Source organism: Amyelois transitella, chromosome 5 (genome assembly GCF_032362555.1).
Source record: "Amyelois transitella isolate CPQ chromosome 5, ilAmyTran1.1, whole genome shotgun sequence".
NCBI lineage: Eukaryota > Metazoa > Arthropoda > Insecta > Lepidoptera > Pyralidae > Amyelois > Amyelois transitella.
Window position 1 is genome coordinate 10976508 of NC_083508.1, and position 21499 is coordinate 10998006.

At 36.6% G+C, this 21499-nt stretch overlaps 2 protein-coding genes across 5 annotated transcripts in view; one reads left to right on the top strand and one right to left on the bottom strand.

Moving 5' to 3' along the window:
- LOC106134506 (CD63 antigen) overlaps window positions 1-21499 on the top strand; it is a 515731-nt gene that overhangs the window by 194491 nt on the left and 299741 nt on the right. The window lies entirely within an intron of this gene.
- Window positions 1-21499, bottom strand: part of LOC106141364 (uncharacterized) — a 382952-nt gene that overhangs the window by 5524 nt on the left and 355929 nt on the right. For all 4 annotated transcript variants that reach the window (XM_060944441.1, XM_060944442.1, XM_060944444.1 and 1 more), the window contains 7 exons: window positions 17663-17753; window positions 6989-7150; window positions 4367-4532; window positions 3921-4069; window positions 1436-3813; window positions 1193-1343; window positions 771-906 (listed from right to left, as the gene is read on the bottom strand). In XM_060944441.1, the coding sequence (XP_060800424.1) occupies window positions 771-906; window positions 1193-1343; window positions 1436-3813; window positions 3921-4069; window positions 4367-4532; window positions 6989-7150; window positions 17663-17753 (3233 nt within the window). The remainder of the gene's footprint in view (window positions 1-770; window positions 907-1192; window positions 1344-1435; window positions 3814-3920; window positions 4070-4366; window positions 4533-6988; window positions 7151-17662; window positions 17754-21499) is intronic.

Genomic DNA, 21499 nt, shown 5'->3' on the forward strand with positions numbered 1-21499 from the left:
ATTCTGTTGATTTCAGTGAGTGACAACTAAGTGTGGTGAAATGAGATTTCTTGATGGTGGTGAACAAGTACAACAAAAAAGTCAACATTATGTATTTATGATTTTATGGCTATTTATTATCTTTTATAAGTTGGTTATTACTATACACCTAGTTTTGACTTTTTTGTCTGGAATATAAAAACCTACACCATTGAAAAACATTTAGTTCTAATCCTCAAAATGAGAAGAACCTTATTTTTAACATATAAAAAAAATAAGTAAAGATTTTGAAATAAATGCTCCTCAACTGCTGTTTGAATCATGAAGACAAATTTAAGCACTTTGAAGAAAAATTAAGGTATTACGTTAGTTTCTTTAAATTTAAATTGTATATTTTTCCCGCTCAGGTAGGCTGTACTGTACTGTATAGACTATCTTTTGTTGTTTGTGTTTAAATTCCAGCATTGTATAACTTTTTTAAAATATTATTTGTATACTTTAGCATATTAGAGGAACATACTATCAGTAACTTTTTTTAAATATTAGATGCAAAATCACATGATTAGAACATTAGCACAAAAAAACTAAACCTGCCTTCTTCGTCTGAGAATATCACAAATTGACAGGATTTTCGCAATTTTCCAACATCGACCCCATTACCCGACCCTACCCGACGGACTCGTGGTCAAATTTAATTTAAAATTTTCATTAATAAAATCAACTTGAACAGTGGAAAATTATCAGTCATTTTGCGTTCCAGATGTAATAAAAACCTTTGAACATGTACTAACCGGTTTTCTGTCTCCTGGAGCGGTGCAGCCGGTGGAGCCGGGAGTAGGGGGGCGGAGGCTCGGCCGGGGAAGACCCGCACGATGACGGCGACGAATCGCTCGATGCCAACATTACGTCTAAGAGGTTCGCACGAGCCTGTAATTTTTAATAATTTTTATAGAGGGTAAAATTTAAAATCTCTTCATGTTCACATCTAAATTTGGATTAATGATAGAATTGAGATTCAAATAGTGACAGGTTGCTAGCCCATTGCCTAAAAGAAGAATCCCAAGTTTATAAGCCTATCCCTTAGTCACCTTTTATGATATCCATGGGAAAGATCTAGTGGTTCTATTCTTTTTTCTATTGGTGACGTGTGGTTCCCGGCAAAAAAAGTTTATTTAATTTTATATTTTTTATAATTTCAAATTGTTTAATTTACCTTGGGATCACTGAAATCAATGTCCTTTTCAACATGCACCCATCCAGTGGGAGCCCACAACGCGTTGTCTTTATGAGCGAGCGATTTTTCTTTTCGATCTTCTGTTCTGACTTCTGAGCCCGTCGTCGTGGCATCGTTTTGACGGATCATCCTGGAAATTAAGACATTGTGTTAGTTTTATCTTTTTTTTCTCAAATAAAAGTATAAATATAAAACATTGTATGTAAAGCAAATCGTACAAACCTGTTCAGTTCTTCGATGACATCTTTAGATGTGGCAGCTTCATGAAAACTTAGTGTCTGATCTTGTTTAACTATGATTGGCTCTGGAACAGGCTGAGTGGTTTCCGGACGCAATTTCCCTGCCACAGGTATTTTCGATCTAATTTTATTAGGCGAAGACGGGGGTCTTTTTCCACCCATCAAAGTTGGTATTCGACTTTTTTCACTTTTAGGCCTAATTTCTTTTTGAGCCGTTTCGTTCTTATTACTTACTATCACAGTTTCAGCTGTAGAAGTACTTGTTGTGTTCGATTCAGTCATTTGAGGAGAACTTGTTTCAGGTGAAGAATTTTCCTCCTCTTCAGGAACAGTAACTAAAGCCACCGTACTTCTTCTGCATGCACTCAGAACTTCATCAACAAGAGACATTTCCGTTTCCGTAGTTGGGAACGTTAAACTTGTCGATTTAGTTAAAGCAGTCTCTATTTCTACCCTTTCGATTATCGTCCCCTGTTTATTTAACATTATATTAACAGTGTTTTCTTTTAGCGCAGAATTGTGTTCTATATTCCGACTAGAATCAATTTCACTTTCATCTTTTAACTGAGGTGCTGAATGATCTTCGTCGGCGGAAATACTTATGTCAATACTTTTGTTTATCTCGTTTTTCCTTTGCACTTTCAAAAGATGATGCTCATCAATTTCATTTTCAGTATTTTCGATTCGCAACATGTCGTCGAAATAATCACCTGATTCTGCGTATGGATCTTCACGTTCTATAAATCTTGGCGTAGACCTTGGATCGGAAACTGTATCACAATGAATATGTTTAAGTCTGTCGATTGAGACAACATCACAAGAATCATTTTCAGAAAAACTACTAAACGAGTCTGGTCTAAGTCGGTCTTCTGAAACTTCGCTACGCGGTCCTACAGAATCATCATCAAAATCAGCAGCTGCATAAGGAGGAGGTAACTCACGTATCTCAGATACTGGTCGTGAAGACATTGAATCGGATTCTTCTCTATCACGGCAGTACTTTTGCTGTTCTGCTATAAAATGAAGCACATTTTGAAGTGCATGCTCACGATCTTGTAAAGCCATGGCTTGTACATCATGAACTCTTAAATTATTTCCGGGCATGAGATCTGGTGCAGGTATACCTCTGGACGAGTTTGATGCTAAACTTTTAGTACTTTCATATTTAACAAGTCGATAAAAATCACGTGTAAAATCAACGCCTATATTTGCACAATCACCATCTTCACTCAATGCAGTACTAGACCTTTTGTCTGGAACATCAGACTGAGTACTGGACCAAGAGCCACCAGGGGAATGTGTTCCGGAACATTCCCATCTTTTATCAGAGGTATTTGGGTCGTCTATTCTACATTCATCAATTTCCACAGTTGCAAACCCACAATCATTCCAAAGACAATCACCAACGTCTTCTTCTAATTCTAAAGCATCATCTTCTCTAATACTTGGCAACGTCGATAATGATATTTGCCCTGGCGTAGCTATTTCAGCAAATGGTGATTGTCTATCTCTAAGATCTTCACATGATAGTGATAAGCTCCAGTCTTCGAGTTCTGCTCTGTCATATTCTAAATCAGCTAAATCTCGATGTCTTTGTTGTAAGGCTGATCGAGCATCGTCAAGTTCAAGCCAATGTTGAACATAATCTGCATCGTATTGAGAACCTTCAGCTCTTTCATCTACAGTGCTTCCCCATGAGACTCTTTCAGAACTTGTAGTGGAAGCTATTGCGGGTCTTCTTAACGGTCGCTCGGGTGCAGGTTTGAGATCTAATACTAAAACCCCAGAACTGGGAGTAGGACTATCTAAACAGCTTGAAGGACAGGTCGTACCAGTCAACAGTTTTAGGCAGAGATGAGAATCGGAAAAACTACGCACGACGTGTTGAAATGGTAGAACGGGTCGTGATGGTGGATAGCTTCCTCTGACACCAGCAAATGCGATGCCAATTGGAAAATAAATGTAATCAGCTTCTGCCATTAGTCTCGCATGACGACGAGATTCTCTAGGATTGATAGATACAATAGTTTGATTGTCAGTTTCGTCCGAAGCTTCATTTAAGTCTGGCAAGGCTCGATCGGCAGCATGATCGCTTTGCCTCGAAGCGTCTGCTTGAACATCGCTAGACATTGTGGAGTAGCCTTCATCTTTTGCGCCGCTTTCTGGAGATTCTGCGCCCGCTTCACCTTGCTCTCCGCTTTCTTCTTCAATCACTTTTTCTTCATCAGTACCGCGAACAGGGTTGGTGCAAGGCTGAGGCATGTTGAGGCTGAGAGTGGCTGGTCTTGCAGGCGCTGCCCAAAGTGTTGGATCGACTGCTGATAGGGCACGGGCTAGGTTAGCTGGAGTAACTTCCAAACCCTGACAAGGACAGGAAAAATTTTATGTAATACACCACAAAAACTATCGAAAAACACAATAGTACTAATTGGACAAATAAAAAGACTTTAGGTATTCGGATATCTTACTTTGAGTTCTGTCCAGATATCAGTGAGTATCTGGTGCCTCCTCTTATCGTCCTGGCTGAGGGGGTGCGGGTGTGGGACAGGGGGCGCGGGCGGCGGGGAATCCCGAAACGAGACTAAAGAACCGCAGGAGCCGACGTCCACCAGGTGCACTAAAATGTAAAGAAACATTTACATTGCAGAGAACAAAATTTGATATTAGTTTCTTTTTAATAAATTTGAAGAATTCAGATTTCTATAGATTTAACCTACTCTAATGTTATTTTTTTTAAACAGCAATATTGATCACCGTACGGCAATTACTACTACTAAGTCTTAGGAGTCTCATAGTAGCTTCACTAGAGAATCAGGACCGGCGGACTCAGTTTGATAAGTGAAGATAAGAAGAATTTTTACCATGAGCTTGGCCGCTGAGGATGGACAGAAAAACCACAAACAGAGATGCATACCTTGTAAATCTCTCGGTGTATGAGGTGTTGCAGGCGTGTGTGGCGTGGCCGGAGAAGGCCTGGGCTGCGGTCGTAGTTGCCTCACGAGGAGAGCACTCAGCGCCCGGTTCTGCGCCTCCAACTCCCGGACCCTCGCACGAGCACATCCCAACTCCTCGCGGACGCTCTGGAAGAAAAAAATTATTTGTTTGAAAGACCTCAACTGGTGTTCCTATCAATGCCTTAAAATGTTATCGTTCATACAGGACAATGAAACTAAATGAAAAAATACAAGACTTGCAGTATATGTACGTAGATACCTACCTATATGTGATAGAGGTAAAGTGAAGGAAGTATCATGTCTTTAGCACACAATGTTCCCATGACACAAAATTGGCCAGTTTAGTGGAATGTGTGAAAAGTTTAAAGTCAAAATTGGTGAAGTCTTTTGAAAAAGGCCAGAGGTAACATAATCACAATTTTGTATTCAATTATAATTAATTATATCTAAAAATAACCTCCAGATATATAAGGAATCAGGATGCCACAATAATGACAGTAGTTACCTGCTGAAATATGAGCTAAATATTAATGAAGATGAATAAAACTAATTTAAAACAGGATTTCGACATTTCTAAGATAGCAAGCACAATTTCGTGAAGTTACCGAGGCGAATCGCCAAAAAGTTACCCTATTTGGGCATCCCTCTCGACTCGTCAGATGTCTACGAAATAAACGCGTATATTTTAATTATGCTTCATTAGTTAAATTAAATTCAAGTAAGGTAATTGACGGGCGGTAATTGCAAGGGATGGGATGGATGCAAGACATTGCTCTCAGTGTTGCCAACTTTCAGACGTCTCCCGAATTAGAGCGGAGATAGGTTTGCTTTGTTTGTTAAAAGACTTCTTAACTTTGGGGATTTGGTTTAGGGTATTTTAATTTGACTAAAACGCATTCAATCATGTTTTCGTAAATAATAATTTCTTTTTAACTTTATTCAAATATGAAAAAAAATATTCACTTGCGTGTAATAATACTGGAAAACGGTCCTAATTTTGTGCTAAAAAAAAGAAGAGTGCAAGTAACGAAATGAACTTTCCAGATCAGTCCTGTTCTGTACTTCTTTTTTTGTAACTTTGATGATTGTTTGTTTATAGGATTGTCTAAAAACAAACATTTACCAAGTAATTATTTATTCAGCTGTATTAAAAACCATTCGGTCAATTTATCATACGTGACAGATGATGTTATTGGAATTAATCTACTTACTATAGCGAAATAACGCGCCCTGTCATAAAGTAATCAACGTCATCTCATTTGATCGTGATGGATGCTGTTAAGAGGAGGAAATATGTAAATTGTTACAAACACATGTGTGTCATGGTGGGAAATTGAGTGAGAGAGGGTAATTACTGAGCTTGAGAGGGCGTGTCGCGTCGTGTCGTGATGAAAGACTGGATCATTAGGTTATTAGTAAGCCTTCTAAGTAAATTGGAGTAGGTACCTCCAACGAGTGTGTATATGTTTAAGTCGAAATTGATGTGATTAAATAATAAAATAAGGAGGAGTTTTATATCGTCAATTAGGTTTTGTGGGTTTTATTTTATTCCTATTTATTGACAATGGAAAAACTGTGCAATACTAAAACTGTTCCTAATGGCGAGGTCAAGTTAAATGTTAATGATTTTTACACACGTAGAAAAAAGGTTTTAGTAAAAAGAAAATACATATTTCTCTCTTTGCCATTGCAAATACCTATTCTTGTATATTTACATTAAAATCAAATAATGATTATCTTTAAATATCAAAATAATTTAATTGTTTCAGATTTTCTATCGTACTGTATCCATAACCCTTACTCTACCCGTGGTCAACAAGGTACCTAAAGTCTTGTTTTGAATGAAAATGAATGAATGAAATGAATTTTTTCAATGAAAACGAAAAATTCCTTTTTCAATTCTAAAAACCCTTTTAAACAATCACTACACCAGCCTCCATTTTGCATTCTAATTTGGCGCGAAACTAAAACAATATGGCGTCGTTTCGCGGACTGGATTTAAACGCAAACATTCGCATTATCGGCCAGATTATACCAGATTACGGTGGTCCAGGGCACCGCTGAAATTATTACGGTGCTGGCTAAGGCCGAAGTGTCCCATTTCAGACAATTTATGGCCAAATGTAGCACCACATAATCCACGAGCGGTGCCGACCCGCCATAATTATGAGAAAACAATTTTCGAAATGCATCTTAGCTTTGACCGGATTATTTCGAGGAAGAAGTGTGCGGATTATAAAATGGGAATTTCACAAACAATTGGGAAAATGGTCTGAAAAATAATGTGGTTTGTAACTTTTTCAATGTAATATGTTGTTTTTATGAAAGTTGTATTTATGAAAAAAGAAGAGAGCGCAGGATAGTGCTTCAGCTAAGGAGGTTAGTATATTATATGTACTCTTGTGCCGACATCATCATGTCATCAGTCAATCACAGAAGCCTACACTATAAGCCTATTACATTAATGATTCTAAATCGCGCAAGCAAAATTTCTACGGACTGGATTTTCTAATTTCGTCTCAACTAGCCGCTAACTAGGTGTTTCAATGCACAGTACAATATAAAAACTACAATATATAAACCTTTTGTGAAAGCAAAGCCCTGACGACCTGCTGTGCCACGTCGTCCAGCCTGCGCTCGTGGTCACCCCCCAGCCCGGCGGAGAGTGCTGACAGTTGCCCGCGGAGTCGCTCGTTTTCAGCCGTCAGCGCGGACAGCTGACTTTGGTAGTGGGTCGCCGACGCCTGGAATGGAAAGGAAAAGTGTTTTTTATTCAGTAAAGATTTATAATTTCGACAGTTCCGTCAGAGCGTCGGTAGTCGAATCGGTAAGGTGCTTGGTTGAAACGCGGTTGCGCACAAAGGCATCGGTTCAAATCCCACTGCGGCCATGAACCGTTGATTTTTTTCGAAGTTATGTACATTAGTTTGATTACTCATCGGTTAGTAATCATAATTTGACGGTGAGCGAAAAAATCCTGAGGAAAGGTTTCCTGAATGAGGCAACTGAATGTGTAACCATATGATCGGGTTAACCAATACGAGCTACGTTCCCTTGCAAAGGTTACGGAGGTCAGACGGGAGTCACTTCATGTTAAAATCAGACAACTTCGATAAAATATTACGAAAGTTTTAGTTGTTTATGCAATTTCACCACATTAGTGTTTAGGGCATTTATCGTAGAAACTAATCTTTCTATATATCTATGTGTATTATTTATAAATTATCTGAAAAATAAGTCTTATTTTTATAAGAACGTGTTAAAAAAATTCAAATCCTCGTGGTGTTTTTGTTACACGGTTCATTAATTAAGTGTTTTTCGTCACCTCTACGCCACCCCGTCAAGTCCATTCATCAAGTGTTTTTGATACATAAAAAAATCTGGAAAGGCCCTATGATCCGCACTCTTAATTAACCGATCAAACCAAAGCCTACGAAAAATACACAACCAATTTAACTTGACCTGCGCTGTCCTTAACACTGGTGTTGGGTTCAAGTATTATGAAAAGACCTTATTCACCGGCGGAGGTCTTGTAACGTTTGATTGGAATCAAAATTTGCAAATTTACAGCAGAATCTACGAAGCGGCACTTTCGAACTTATTTCTTTAGTTTTAAGGTTGAGCGTAGGTGCAAGTGTAAAGTTTCCGTGTGAGGTTTTCATTAATCATCAAGGGGGAGACACAAAGAGTATGAATCTGTTTGTCTGTCTGTCTGAAACAACACGCGTTTGATATGGCGTCAAAGGGGCGAGGCATCAATAGCGCAGGTTACGTTGCGTTTAATTTTCACATCTTTTATGCCGTGTCCAGTGTATTTAAGCTCGAAAAAGTCTACGGAATGTTCTAATATGAAGTACCTAACACTATAAACAAATAAAAGTATTTCTGAATGGATTCCATTTTCAAATAAGCACCATGTTTTTTGTGTTTATACTTTTTTTTAAATTATTTGGGTCAGCAAACGATTACACTCATAAAACTTACATCTTAGTTGACAACATAATGTTTTTTCTTAAAGTGCAATATTAAAGGATTTGCGAAAAAAGCGAATGTTTTATTCAGTAATTTGGAAAATAATTTTGTGACGTTGAAATGTCATCTTTTTTTTCACGGTTTATTTTACTAAAGCACATAATCCATACATTACATTTATTTACATTTACAGTCCCTTTTGTTATCAGTTTTAATTTATTTCCATTTGCAGACACCGCAGCTGTTTCGAGATAAGCTAATTAAAATGGTAGCTGTTCTGAATCGCTTCTCAGTCAAAGGAAATCACTGGAGTGTAATGAGTTGGAGCGACTCATCTATCTTCTGAGCCGTCGATTTATTATAATTTTCTCATTGCGAGGGCAAATACCTAATAAATTAAGAGATTATTATAATGACATGCCGTGTGGTTCCCAGCACCAATAAAAAAAGAATAGGACCACTCCACCTCTTTCCCATGAATGTCTAAAAACGCGACTAAGGGATAGGCTTACATACTTTGGATTCCCCTTTTAGGCGATGGGCTAGCAACCTGTCCCTATTTGAATCTCAATTCTATCATATCAGCTGAACGTGACCTATAAGTCTTTAAAAGATTGTCTGCTTCTTGAGAAATGTCTTTCAGGATGTGCACGTTCAGAATCTGCGAAATGGCCATTAAATAAAACAAAGTAAAAATGTTGATGACAACTGCACAATATTATCGGTTTTGTTTGAAAAACTTAAATTACAAAATTAAAATACAAGAAGTTAAAAGATTTAGGAAGGATACATGATATGAAAAAGGTGTGCTTCGAACATTACTCTGTTAGGTATAATACATATATGTCAAATACAAAAGGTTTATATTCCGAAAAAAAGAAATGGAAAACTTGCAACTACAAAAATTAAGTAATTAACACCGTCATGGCCGCAAAGCTGCGTTATCACAAGATTAATGGCGACCGATGATAGTGAGAATCGAGTTTGCATTGTGTATGAGCGTGGCTACTATGAACTTCTTTTCCGCTAGTTTTTGTCAGCGACTTACGTCGCAAAATCACTTACATTGAACAAAAAAAATGTTGCACTAACTATTCGGCAAATAATTAGGTAAGTTTTATTATTAAAAAGTATCGTTGAGTTATTTGAGTAGGTATCTGAATTTAGGAGGCCTCTAGCTTAGGTAATACTTAGTTAGGGGCGAGTTAGGAGTTCATTGGTGAAAACGGGTATTAGTATCCTATCTTAAGCCTTAACCTTACTTTGTAATAATAATGTCCTCTGTAATAATGTAATATGAGCTCAATAATTTTAATTTGGCCCACAGGTATTATTCATTTATTGTTTTCCGCTGCACAACGCATCTACGACACTAAAGCTTAGCGCTTACCTCGTGCAAACGGCCATTTTAAGAAATCTTTGTCTCGCACGCGTCGACAGACTTTTCAGCGGCTGATTACATTACGGCAATAACCGTAATTACTGCGTGTCATTTATCACGCCGCGCAGTGTACGGCTTTGTCACGCGGGGTGACTTTTTCGAGACAATTGCAAGTAGGTTAAAAAGATTGATGAATGTGAAGGAAATGTATGCAGCGATCGTGACAATTTGAAATATGATAGTCGCTGACTATTATTTATTTATTATTTTTAGTAAAAATAAGTCGATTAAGTATTACGTTTAAAATTTGGGGGTCAGGTGAACTGAGACTAAACAGATGAACCACGATCTGTGACTGCTGTTATTTTGTCCAACATATATCTTAAGCTTTCAATAAAAGTTATAATATATGTACTTATAACTTAAACCTCTGCACAAAATGGCCCAGTGCTCGATTACATACATCATTACATACATCTTTTACACATATCATTCATATACCTACCTACATATATCATTTTACATACATCATTCATCGATTACGTAGGTATACATATTATCGAAAATGCTTAGAACACAAAATCTGCTGTAAAACACTAAAACAACATTAATTCATTATTGTTTATACAAAAAGCATTTTTTTTCTCGTTCCCTTCTCATTCTGATCACCAATTATTCTTTTTAATACCGCAGCCAAACACTGTTGAAATGCAAAACAGTCGAAATGCACATTTTAAACTGCAAACATTGAGCCACGCCGGCACTGTCTTACTAATTGCATTTACCGTGTGCTGCGGCATTGTAACGAAACCAATTAGTTTGTTTCCATTGTTCTACGACGTCACGATAAAGGGGCGTAGAAATCTTAGAAGAAAATGTCAAGTTTAGATCCGCGTTGGGTTCCTCTCGCTGAACGCAACGTAGCTATTCTGATTTTCAGCATTCTTGAAGAAAAAGATTTGACAAAATATAATTGACAGTCACTTAAAGAAATTACAGGGATTAATTAATTAAAATGACGTGTGGTTTTCGGAACTTTAGAATAGAACCACTCCATATCTTTCCCACGGATAACAACTAAGGGATAGGCTTATACACTTAGTATTCCTCTTGTAGGCGATGAGCTAGCAACATGTCACTATTAATTGTGAATTTTATATTCATCATAAAGCCATACAGTTGAACGTGGTCTTTCGGTCAATTCAATGTTTTCATTTATTTTCGACCACGCGATTAAACGAAGTCACAAAAAGTTCTTTCCAGAGATAAACTCAGTACAAGCCTTTGAATATTTGTAGATAAAATAATGTAAAATCATTTTAAGACGTAATGTGTAAACATTTCCAAGTTATATTGCAGGCATAAGCAAGAACAAGGCACGAAAATGTGAAAAAATATTGCCAAATTTTTAACAGTAAATAAATTTGTATACTGTTTTTTTTTGTTATTTATCAAGATTACCTGTTCAATGGACACAAACCTAAGATATTGTTATTGCGGCTCTTATTCCAGTATCCGGGATAAGATAATCCGCCAAATTGAAAGCAGTCAGCCCTATTAATCAATACCTTCTGACTCCCAATAAATTGATTGGGGAATATAGGCGTTGTATATTTCCATATAGCGCAAATGCATAATTTCACCGAATATAAAAATAATAACGCTAGCTAAAATGACGAGTACACGTGAAGAGGACTGATCTATCTCTTCCTGTGGATAAGGATGTCGTAAAAGGTGACTAGAGGACAGAAAATAGAAGATACTAGGTAGACACTAGGTTCGTATGTTTTTACCTTAGAGTAAAAAGGGGCCTTCCTAAGAAAGTAAAACCAAGTGATATTGGAGAGAGAAAAGACACATACCATCATAATAATGATGATTGATGATGATTAACGTCGAATCTTATAAGGGAAAAAGGTTAGGTATTGGTATGTACTGTGACGGATCGATCAGATAAATACATTAACAAATATTCCTTAGTCTACTATAAATATACATATTAACTTGAATCATATTGCCTAAAATGTATATAACCGTATCTATATACATATTTCTTAACTCATGAGACTAAGCTCAAATAACAGTTTACAAATAACATAACCGAATAACAAGTAAACACAATTAGGAGTAGGCAGTGTAAATTTGACGTCCGCGGCCGGTGGGGGCTCTGCTGAAATGATGCACCCTCGGTGTGGCCGGTTGAAGGGAGGGGATAGGGAAATATCGATAAAAGTTTCAAATATAAGTACCAAATTGGATGTTAAAATTGAATATGTCATACATACATACATAAAATCACGCCTCTTTCCCGGAGGGGTATGCAGTGACTACATCTTTCCACTTGCCACGATCTCTGCATACTTCCTTCGCTTTATCCACATTCATAACTCTCTTCATGCAAGCTCGGCGGTATCGGGTTTTGTCATAGTTTTTTAAAATATCACTTCATATATATAGAAGCCCGGGGTGCGTTATTGACCATGGTCCCAGATTGGGTAAGTCAGGTTTTCACACGAAGCGACACCCGTTTGACCTCCGCAACCTTTGCAAGAGAACTTAACACATCTCGGATGATGATTAAACATCCAGTTGTTGGTTTTAAGATGTTTTCTCGCAAGACCATCAGTTATTTTTCAATCTAATGTCGTACATAACTTACAAAAGAGTCATATGAACATCGTCGAAGTAGTATTTGGATTTTGCCTGCGTTTCACCTATTGTAGTCGAGTACTGTATCGATTCGATTACCGACGCCACTTCATCAAAATATCACCATGTCTTTTGTCTCTTATAAGTACCATTGGAAGAGCAATATATCGATAAATGAATCGACAATGATGGGCCAGGTGTCCCATCCCTACGCCACTGCCCTCTGTAACTGCGCCCTTGCACTTCGGAAGGGTGAAGCTGAATTATTGTTTAGAGGGGCGCGGGGGGCCTTTTAAACCGGGAAACCCCAGCTATTGTGCATAGCCGATTTCCCACTTTCCGCCATTTTAATGTCCTTACATTGCTTGTGTGAGTGGTGTGTGGTGTAAAAATATAATTTGTTTTCAGTCAGAATTTTTGTCCAGAGCGTTTCCAGGGAGTTTGAGAAATAAAAGGAGCCGTAAGTGACTCCTGATTTGTGTCAAATTCCATGTTTACTCTGTGTCAAATTCCATCTTTGAAATTGACGCAGTTCTTAGTAAGAACATTTATAAATAAGACTTGATTTTCGACGTCTCCACAAAAGTCTTTGTCACATCGCGAGGAGTTTTGCACATTCAGGCAACTGAATTTGAAATCACCCTCTCCATTCCTTCGACAAAGGTTGCGGATGTAAAAGAGAATTGTTCCGTATTAAAACCTGAGGGGTTATACGAGTTTTACTCGATCAAACGTGTCGAGCAAGTAATAATTTACTAATTTGTATGGAATTAGTGCCATCGCGTTACCACTAGGTGGCGCTGTTCAAACCACATACAAATTCGCGTTTAATCGCTCGTCGCGTTTGATCGAGTAAAACACGCAGTAACCCTCTGACTTTCTCAATCCAGGAATGCGATACCCAATAACATGTGTCTTTTGATAGCTAAATCATTATCTTATCTATCTATTTTAGGCAATACACTATTTGAATCTCAATTCTATCTTAAAGCCAAATAGCTGAACGTGGCCTATCAGTCTTTACATTACTGTTAGCTCTGTCTACCCCGCAAGGGATATAGACGTGATTATATGTATGTATGTATCTACATATTTATCAACCCCGGTTTCCTCTGATTAATGTGAATCGCTGCTCATTTACAAATTGGACCACACACCAAAAATTTTGAACTCTGCCATGTCATTTGTGTGTGTGTGTGTCTGTGCATGGCTTTTATTACAGTTCCGAGTATTTTTCGTATTGTTACCACGCAGGTACTCAAGGGGGTGAACAAAGTGCTGTCACGCTGGCTTCTGTGGCCATTTGGATGCGAAACCTGTCATTTTGCGTGCAAACTATGTAAGGGTGGATCAGAGCATGTTATCGATAAATACTTGTAATTATTACTTTGTGATTTATAATCTTTAAATAAATACACAAAGTTTAAAATACTAATGCCGTGCCGTGTGGTTCCCGGCACCGATACAAAAAAGAATGGGACCACTCCATCTCTTTCCCATGGATGTCGTAAAACGCGGCTAAGGGATAGGCTTACAAACTTGGGATTCTTCTTTTAGGCGATGGGCTAGCAACCTATCTCTATTTGAATCTCAATTATTTCATCAATCCAAAAAGCTGAACGTGACCTATCAGCCTTTTCAAGACTATTGGGTCTTTCTACCCCGCAAGCGATATAGACGTGATTATATGTATGTATGTTGATATTAACTTTGCACGAATACAGCGTTGTTTGATGACCACCAGTTTAAAATAGTTTAAGAAATATAGATACGAATAATTTCCTTTTTCTTTTACAGCCTAATTTCTTCCTCTTTGATCCACTGCAGGACGTAGGCCTCCTACAATGCACGCAATTCACTTCGGTTTCAAATAAGAATAACGAATATTTTACGTACCTACCATAAAACGACAGATTAACAAAATACCTACTATCATTATTCGAAGACAAATTAATAGGAGGATATAATTAAAGGTTTCTAGTCATAATATCAAACAATAATTTTGGATAGCTTTCCTGCAGCATATATCGTGTACTAGCTGTTGCCCGCGACTTCGTTCGCGTAAATTTCGTATTTATCCGCGTAAACTTATTTGCAGGCAAACTCATGCCTTGAGTTCAATAGATAGACAGACAAAAAATAAAAAAAAATTTGCTTTCTATTATTCATTCTAAGTGTCCCTCTATCCATTTCAGTCAAAAATACTAAATGTACAGACAAAATATTTTTACTGTTTTATTATATGTTTAGTATAGATTAAGCGAACTATTGAACCATAAAATCAATAGTAACCAACAGAGTGTAACATTTAGGGTGGTCCGCATTAAACGCGCAATTAATCTACATCCAATCATGCAAACTGCATCGTTTATAGTCAAATTGATTTCTGTGCTTCATTGGTCTCAAGTTGCAATCGTGCGTGCATTGGTCAAGAGTGAGCTTGGTTATTGTAAGTAAGTAAAAGTAAAAAGTATTTATAAAATGAATACCACAAACAAAGAAAACATACATAATACAACATACTATCACGGCTATATCCCTTGCGGGGTAGAAGCAAACAAAGAAAATTAAAAAAATACATACATACTTATCATGACGTCTATATCCCTTGCGGGGTAGACAGAGCCAACAGTCTCAAAAAGGCCGAAAGGTCACGTTCAAGCTGTATATATATATGACTTTTTAATGGAATTAAGATTCAAATAGTGACCGGTTGCTAGTCCGTCGTCGTGAGAATCGGCCAACATCTATTTTTCATACCCACAAAATGCAAAACAACGTTTGCCGGGACAGCTAGTTTTATATAAAAGTCTTATACACGTACATCTTTGTAGAATTAAGAAGACGTTACTGGCATATTTCATATCATAAAGCGTCGCCGACAAGACTCTTAATTATCTCATTGTATCATATTAAACTATCTCCGGCCTGCCAGTCCGTCATTACGAGATATTAGGGAGGTATCGCGGGGTGAGTTACAGAGGATGAATTGTATATAGTTATATGACGTCATACACACGTGTTAATAGGTTTAGGGTTGGAACACACAGCCAGTTGTGACGTTCATGAGTTAATTACTAAAATTTTAATGCAGTTTCGATTAAATGTTGTGTATTACACTTTAAAGTAAAGATAATTTATTTGTCGAAAACACATCATCTTATATCAGGAATGCTAACGTTTTTCGGTAAAAATATACCGAAACATGAACGAACAAATTATATAATAATGAAATCATGACAAAATGATGCGAGCCTTCCCAAGAAAACTAAATCCTATTCACCTACGAGTATTTTTATAGCATTAATCCGTATTTTAGAAAATATGACAACACAAACACTACAAACATGTTGAAATTCCCGCCCAAAATTATATTAAATTAATTTCTGTTTCACTTTATTATAGTAGGTCCACTTCACGGGTTCCGGAATACTTATCAGACAAATAGTTCCACAGTGTGTTCGCAATTAGCAACAGGCAACTATTGCAACAGACGCCTGTCAACTATTTGTGTCCAATTCATCGCGGGCGACATTAAACATCGTTTATGGCACAAAACAGTGAGAGGACAGAAAAGAGGGCCGTGGATTTTTTTTACCAATTCATAAAAAGAAAACATATAGGAATGATAAACATAAAAATCTGTCGTAAATAGCGTCTGTGTATGTTAAAGAAATCTCTTTCAGCCTGAGGTTTTTCAATTCAAATGATTCGTGCTGTTGAGAATTAAGTAAACGATAATGATAAATATACAATAACTTTTAATAATGTGAATTTTGTTGAAGGTTGTTGAGCATTATAACTCCTAAACCACTGTAAAAAATATTGATGATTGTGATGCAAGTGGAAAGGTGAATCTCTGCCTACCCCTCCGGGAGAAAGGCATGATTTTATGTATGTATGTATGTGATGTGGGTCTTATCGTTCATCCAAATAAGTAGTTTCTAACTGACGGAAATGCATATTGTTAAAAAACCTTGGATAGTTAAAAGTATTTTTTTAATTCACGATTTAGTTTTCAAAAGTCGGCTTATTTAAGTCGTTTTATTTTAATTATTAGACTATTCAGTACAATTTTCTGTACCATCCTCGATTTGTGTTTATAGGGAGTGGGGACAGGCGATCATTTTTGGATTATAACCCCCATGGATCGACGAATTTCATTTACGAAAGCGCCGCACCCGAACCATTATAAGCAGACCCCTGTCTCTACCGACATCACTGCTATTTCTATGGACTATGGCGCCTGATGGCAGGTCCTAATATTTTGGTTTTTGGCAAACTGGACCTTCTTTGAGGATTATGGACGGAGTATGCCTCAATGGGATGGTTTGCGTAATTAGTGGCTTTTTCTTGCGATAAGTGGTGCTTTGGTGCAGAGAATACTTATTCTGGACGATGTTCGGCCATTAAGATTTAATGCGTATAATTATTTTGTTGCTTAGAAAAGCTCTTTATTAAAAGGGAAAAAATATATATAATATTTAATTTAATTTAATGATGTTTTTACTAGAATTTATGCTAAGAAAAAGAAGTTGTTTTTAAAATAAAATGAATGCTTTGCTTTGTTTACTAGTGCTTTGTGTTTTCTGTTTATTAACAAAAATATGTATATATGGAGACACCAGTCTAAAAATACAAACACTTAAAAACGTCTGACAAAGCTAGAAATACATACGCAGCCGAATCTTCCATATTTCCCTTAACAAAAAAACTGCTGACAATATAAAAATGAGAGACGATATTAAAATAGGGTGCTCACACAATAGAAAACTCAGGTACGCAGTACGGATATCATTCAAAAAGTGACGGGAAATGGAAAAATCAGAATTCGTATTCGTTATTCAAAATCACAGATAGCGGGAGGGGAGAGTAAATAACAAAGGCCGAGGATGTAACCGAACGCCAGTACTGAAATTTATGGCCATTTTATTTTTTTTACTATGTACCAGCCAGTCATCTCAGCCAAATTTTTGTATTTATTTTTCATTAAAATTATAGTGATTCTATTGTCATTCTTATTTTAATTTGTTTATGCTGTAAACTGAATCTGCAATTTTATACAGATTTTTTGATAATTTAAACATGTACGAAGAAAAAGGTTTTATTTTGTTTTAAATATCGACAACATTGAGAATTGATGCTTATTAGAATATTTACATTGCCCATAAACTTCAGCAGCCAAAATTTTTTTTTTAATTTTCCATAACAGTGGATGTTTTTAAGTGTGTGGTAAATTGAACAGTGAACTTACCTCCAGGGCTGAAGAGAGTGAAGCCTTCTCTTGCTTCAAAGTCTCCACACGAGTCTTGTACTGCAACAGCGATCGCACGGTCTCCTCCATCCTGAAACAATTATTTAAGGAAAATCTATTAGCTTTTTTTATATAAATTCAATTCTGCTAACAAATAAATATTTTCCACAATATATTCTGACTACTTCGTTTACAGAGTTTGGTGTTGCACAAAATCTTTTTGACAACTCATTGCAGAAAAGCAAAGGATAAGTGCCTACGTATTTTTATTTGACTCTCAGATTTAGTTTCTACGTAATGAATTGTTTTATTTATTACTTTCCATTACAGCTGCTTCTTTCTCATCTTTACGTGTTTCCGGTTGCAATTTTCACTGTCATCCATGCATACATGATACAAAATAAGAACATAATTTCCACGCAAAATATGAATACCCACTAGATTGCTCTTTGAATCTTTCTACGCTACAAGCAATCTCTTCCTAAGTTCATTACTAAGCTGCAAAGTGCAGTATGAACTACCCTTCATAACAACCACCTCATTCCAGCAACTACTAAAACTTTGTAGATATCGATAGTCGATATCATCAATAGCTACCCACTTCATCGAGTAAGCCAGTTTGCAAGTCTGCCAAGTTGCGGAGACGCGCGTGCCTTGAATAATGAGTATGATAAGTGTCAGTTTCACTTACTCCTCGATTTAGTGCCATTACACCGTAGTTTGGACGGTGACTGGAATTTTACGATCAGCGAGTGTTGTCAGACTTAAGACGTAAATTTCAACTATTTTACGGTCAAGTCAATGTTTTATTATGAGATGATACATTTCGGACGGACATTGACATCCAGACTTTGTAAATATCTAAAATTTACAAACATTTAGAAATAAGAAGTTACAACGAAAATTTATTTATTTATTGATGATATAATATAGGTTTCAATTAGATTGGAAGAATTTATGTCTTGATTCGTTTAACATATGTGTTTGATATTATACCTACATAATTATTCTTAAACGTTTTAATATAGTACAAAAACTTTTTTGTTATTTTGTTGAATATGAAATGAAATATAAAAAAGTATGTTTGCAAAAACGTCGAAATGAGGTCACATAACTTAATCATACTAAGATACTGGCAGCTCAAGGAAAGCAGTTGCCATCTAGTGAAGAATGGAGGAGCATAACGCGGAAAGAGCATTCCCGCTCTTCATTACGCAGATGGATCAGCTGTAATCTCTAGACGAGGATTTGCATGCCGTGGGAGAGAGGGAGACAGATGCAGGGCTGCAAAAAATGACAATGTCAGGAGGATGAAATAAGTAAGATACAGACACGATGAAAATCCCCACCATTTAAGAAAAAAAAAAACAGTTTTTTTTATTTGAGCGAAATGAAAAGTCCATGTCTTTCGTATAGATGTCGTAAAAGGCGACTAAGAGAAAGGCAAATAAACTTGGTATTCCGTTTTTAGGCGATTGGCTATCTGTCTAAATCTGGCACTATTTGAATCTCAATATGTACCATCATTAGGTCATACAGCTGAACGTGGCCTTCATTATTTGCGATACAGCTCTGTCTTTCTCGCAAGGGATTTCTAACTCCATTTGTGAATTTTGTACATATTTATTTATTTAAATTGTCAGAGTGCCAGCCCTCCTCTTCTATTAGAAAGAGATGGCGGGATGCACTCTTCGCCACTTCATTAGCGCGACTTCCGTTGTCTCGTCTGTCAAAACGCGGCCAGATTGATTTTCTTTTTGTTTTTGTTTGCGCCAGTTAAGAGGTTAAATATATTTTTAAGTGTTAAGTACCGCCACTTGCTTGTAATCCTAACAAGTTCAGCTTCTTTTTTATGAAACTTGGTTTGTTCTGTACCTAAACATTATGAATCATTGGCCGTAAAGTATTTAATATTGTTGTTATGTTTTACTTTAGATTAGGACCACTCCATCTCTTTCCCATGGATGTCGTAAAAGGCGACTGAGGGATAGGCTTACAAACTTGGGATTCTTTTTTAGGCGATGGGCTAGCAACCTGTCACTATTTGAATCTCAATTCTATCATTAAGCCAAATAGCTGAACGTGGCCATTCAGACATTTCAAGACTGTTGGCTCTGTCTACCCCGCAAGAGATATAGACGTGACCATTTCTCTTGCGGGATATGTATGTATCTTCTAAAACTTTTCCGACCAATTCAACTGTGAAAGGTCGACCTAAACAATTCCTCCAAATCTCATCGGAAAGCCCTCATTCATATTGAAATCGAGAAATGAAGATGTTACAGGAATTCTTTTCGGAGTTATTGAAAAACTTATTTCTACGCGTCCGCGGATTCTTGGATATCTTTTATATTTTTTTCGGTTTGAAGTAACTGTAATGGAGTTGCTCAAGGGCGCTTAATGGCGGCATCCACTTCTAAAAATAAAAATTGATATTTGAAGATGATATTAGATCTTTGTTCTTTCATTGGCTTAATTATTTTTCTTTACTATTATTGAGTGTTTCTGATCGCATTCTTATTTGACTTCAAAAAAGTGACTTATAACAAAAGATTTGACACAATTCTAAGTTGGGAAAATTGTGTGCTTGTTTTCTACGCAGATCTCATACACATAAGACATACATACATATAGTCACGTCTATATCCCTTGCGAGATAGACAGAGCCAAGAGTCTTCAAAAGACTGATTCTTTGAATTGAGATTCAAATAGAGATAGGTTGCTAGCCCATCGCCTAAAAGAAGAATCCCAAGTTTATAAGCCTATCTCTTAGTCGCCTTTTACGATATCCATGGGAAAGACAAGGAGTGGTCTTCTTTTTTTTATTTTTGGCCGGGAACCACACGGCACAAGATCTCATACATCAATCGAAATTATCGTTTATAAAAAAAATGACGCGACACTATAAGGGTTCCTTGTTTACTACAGTTTTTGTTGTTTTTGACTAATTTGTCAGTTTAATAGCGCCGCATAGGTAGAAACTATTACAGGAAATTAGCAGTAAGTTCTAACCGAACTTAGTTCAATGACCGATGTTGTCAGGAACAGATTGTAGTTCTAGTTTAGTTTAGTAACTCGAACAAGCACTAAATGTGGTTACTGAGGTTATTATGGTGAATATATTAGCAAATGCTAGAATAACTTACAGTTCTAGTCATTAAACCGTTAGATTAAAAATAACTCAACTATACTGCACTGATTTTATTTATTTATTTATTTTGCCTTTATTGTAACAATTACAATTTGTAAAGTACAATAGGCGGACTTAATGCAAATAACATTATCTAACAGTCTACCATTCGGTGATTTTGTATTGATACCTAAGGGAAAACCTTAGTGATTTTTATCACAGCATTTGTAGTATTACAAACATAGTACGAGTATGATTACCAAACCGAGAGGTTTTATACGAATAGCCGTAAAAAATATTTAAGAATATGCTTTGATGAATAGTCTTGTAATTTTCTTCGAATTTCAGTTAGAATACGCTTGAAAATATAGCCTAACCTAATCAACTTGAAAATGAACAGGTTATACTTAGCATTTATTAGAAATATATCTTTAAAACGGCCACAGTTTAATTCCATAGCTCTCTCATTGTTCGCAGCTTTCCTTAATTCACAGAAGCGGCATTTTAATTCTTAATTCACCGTCTTCATCCTCACAGACAATAAGGGAACAAAACCTCGGTTGGGAATAATCATTTCACCCTCTTTTAATTATTAATACACCCCAGAGAACAAGGATTATGTTATTAAGCCAAGCGTAATGAGGTGGCTGCCTCTCAAATATTTATTTTAGGCTCAAAATCTGTTTGTTCCCGAAGTCATTGTGATT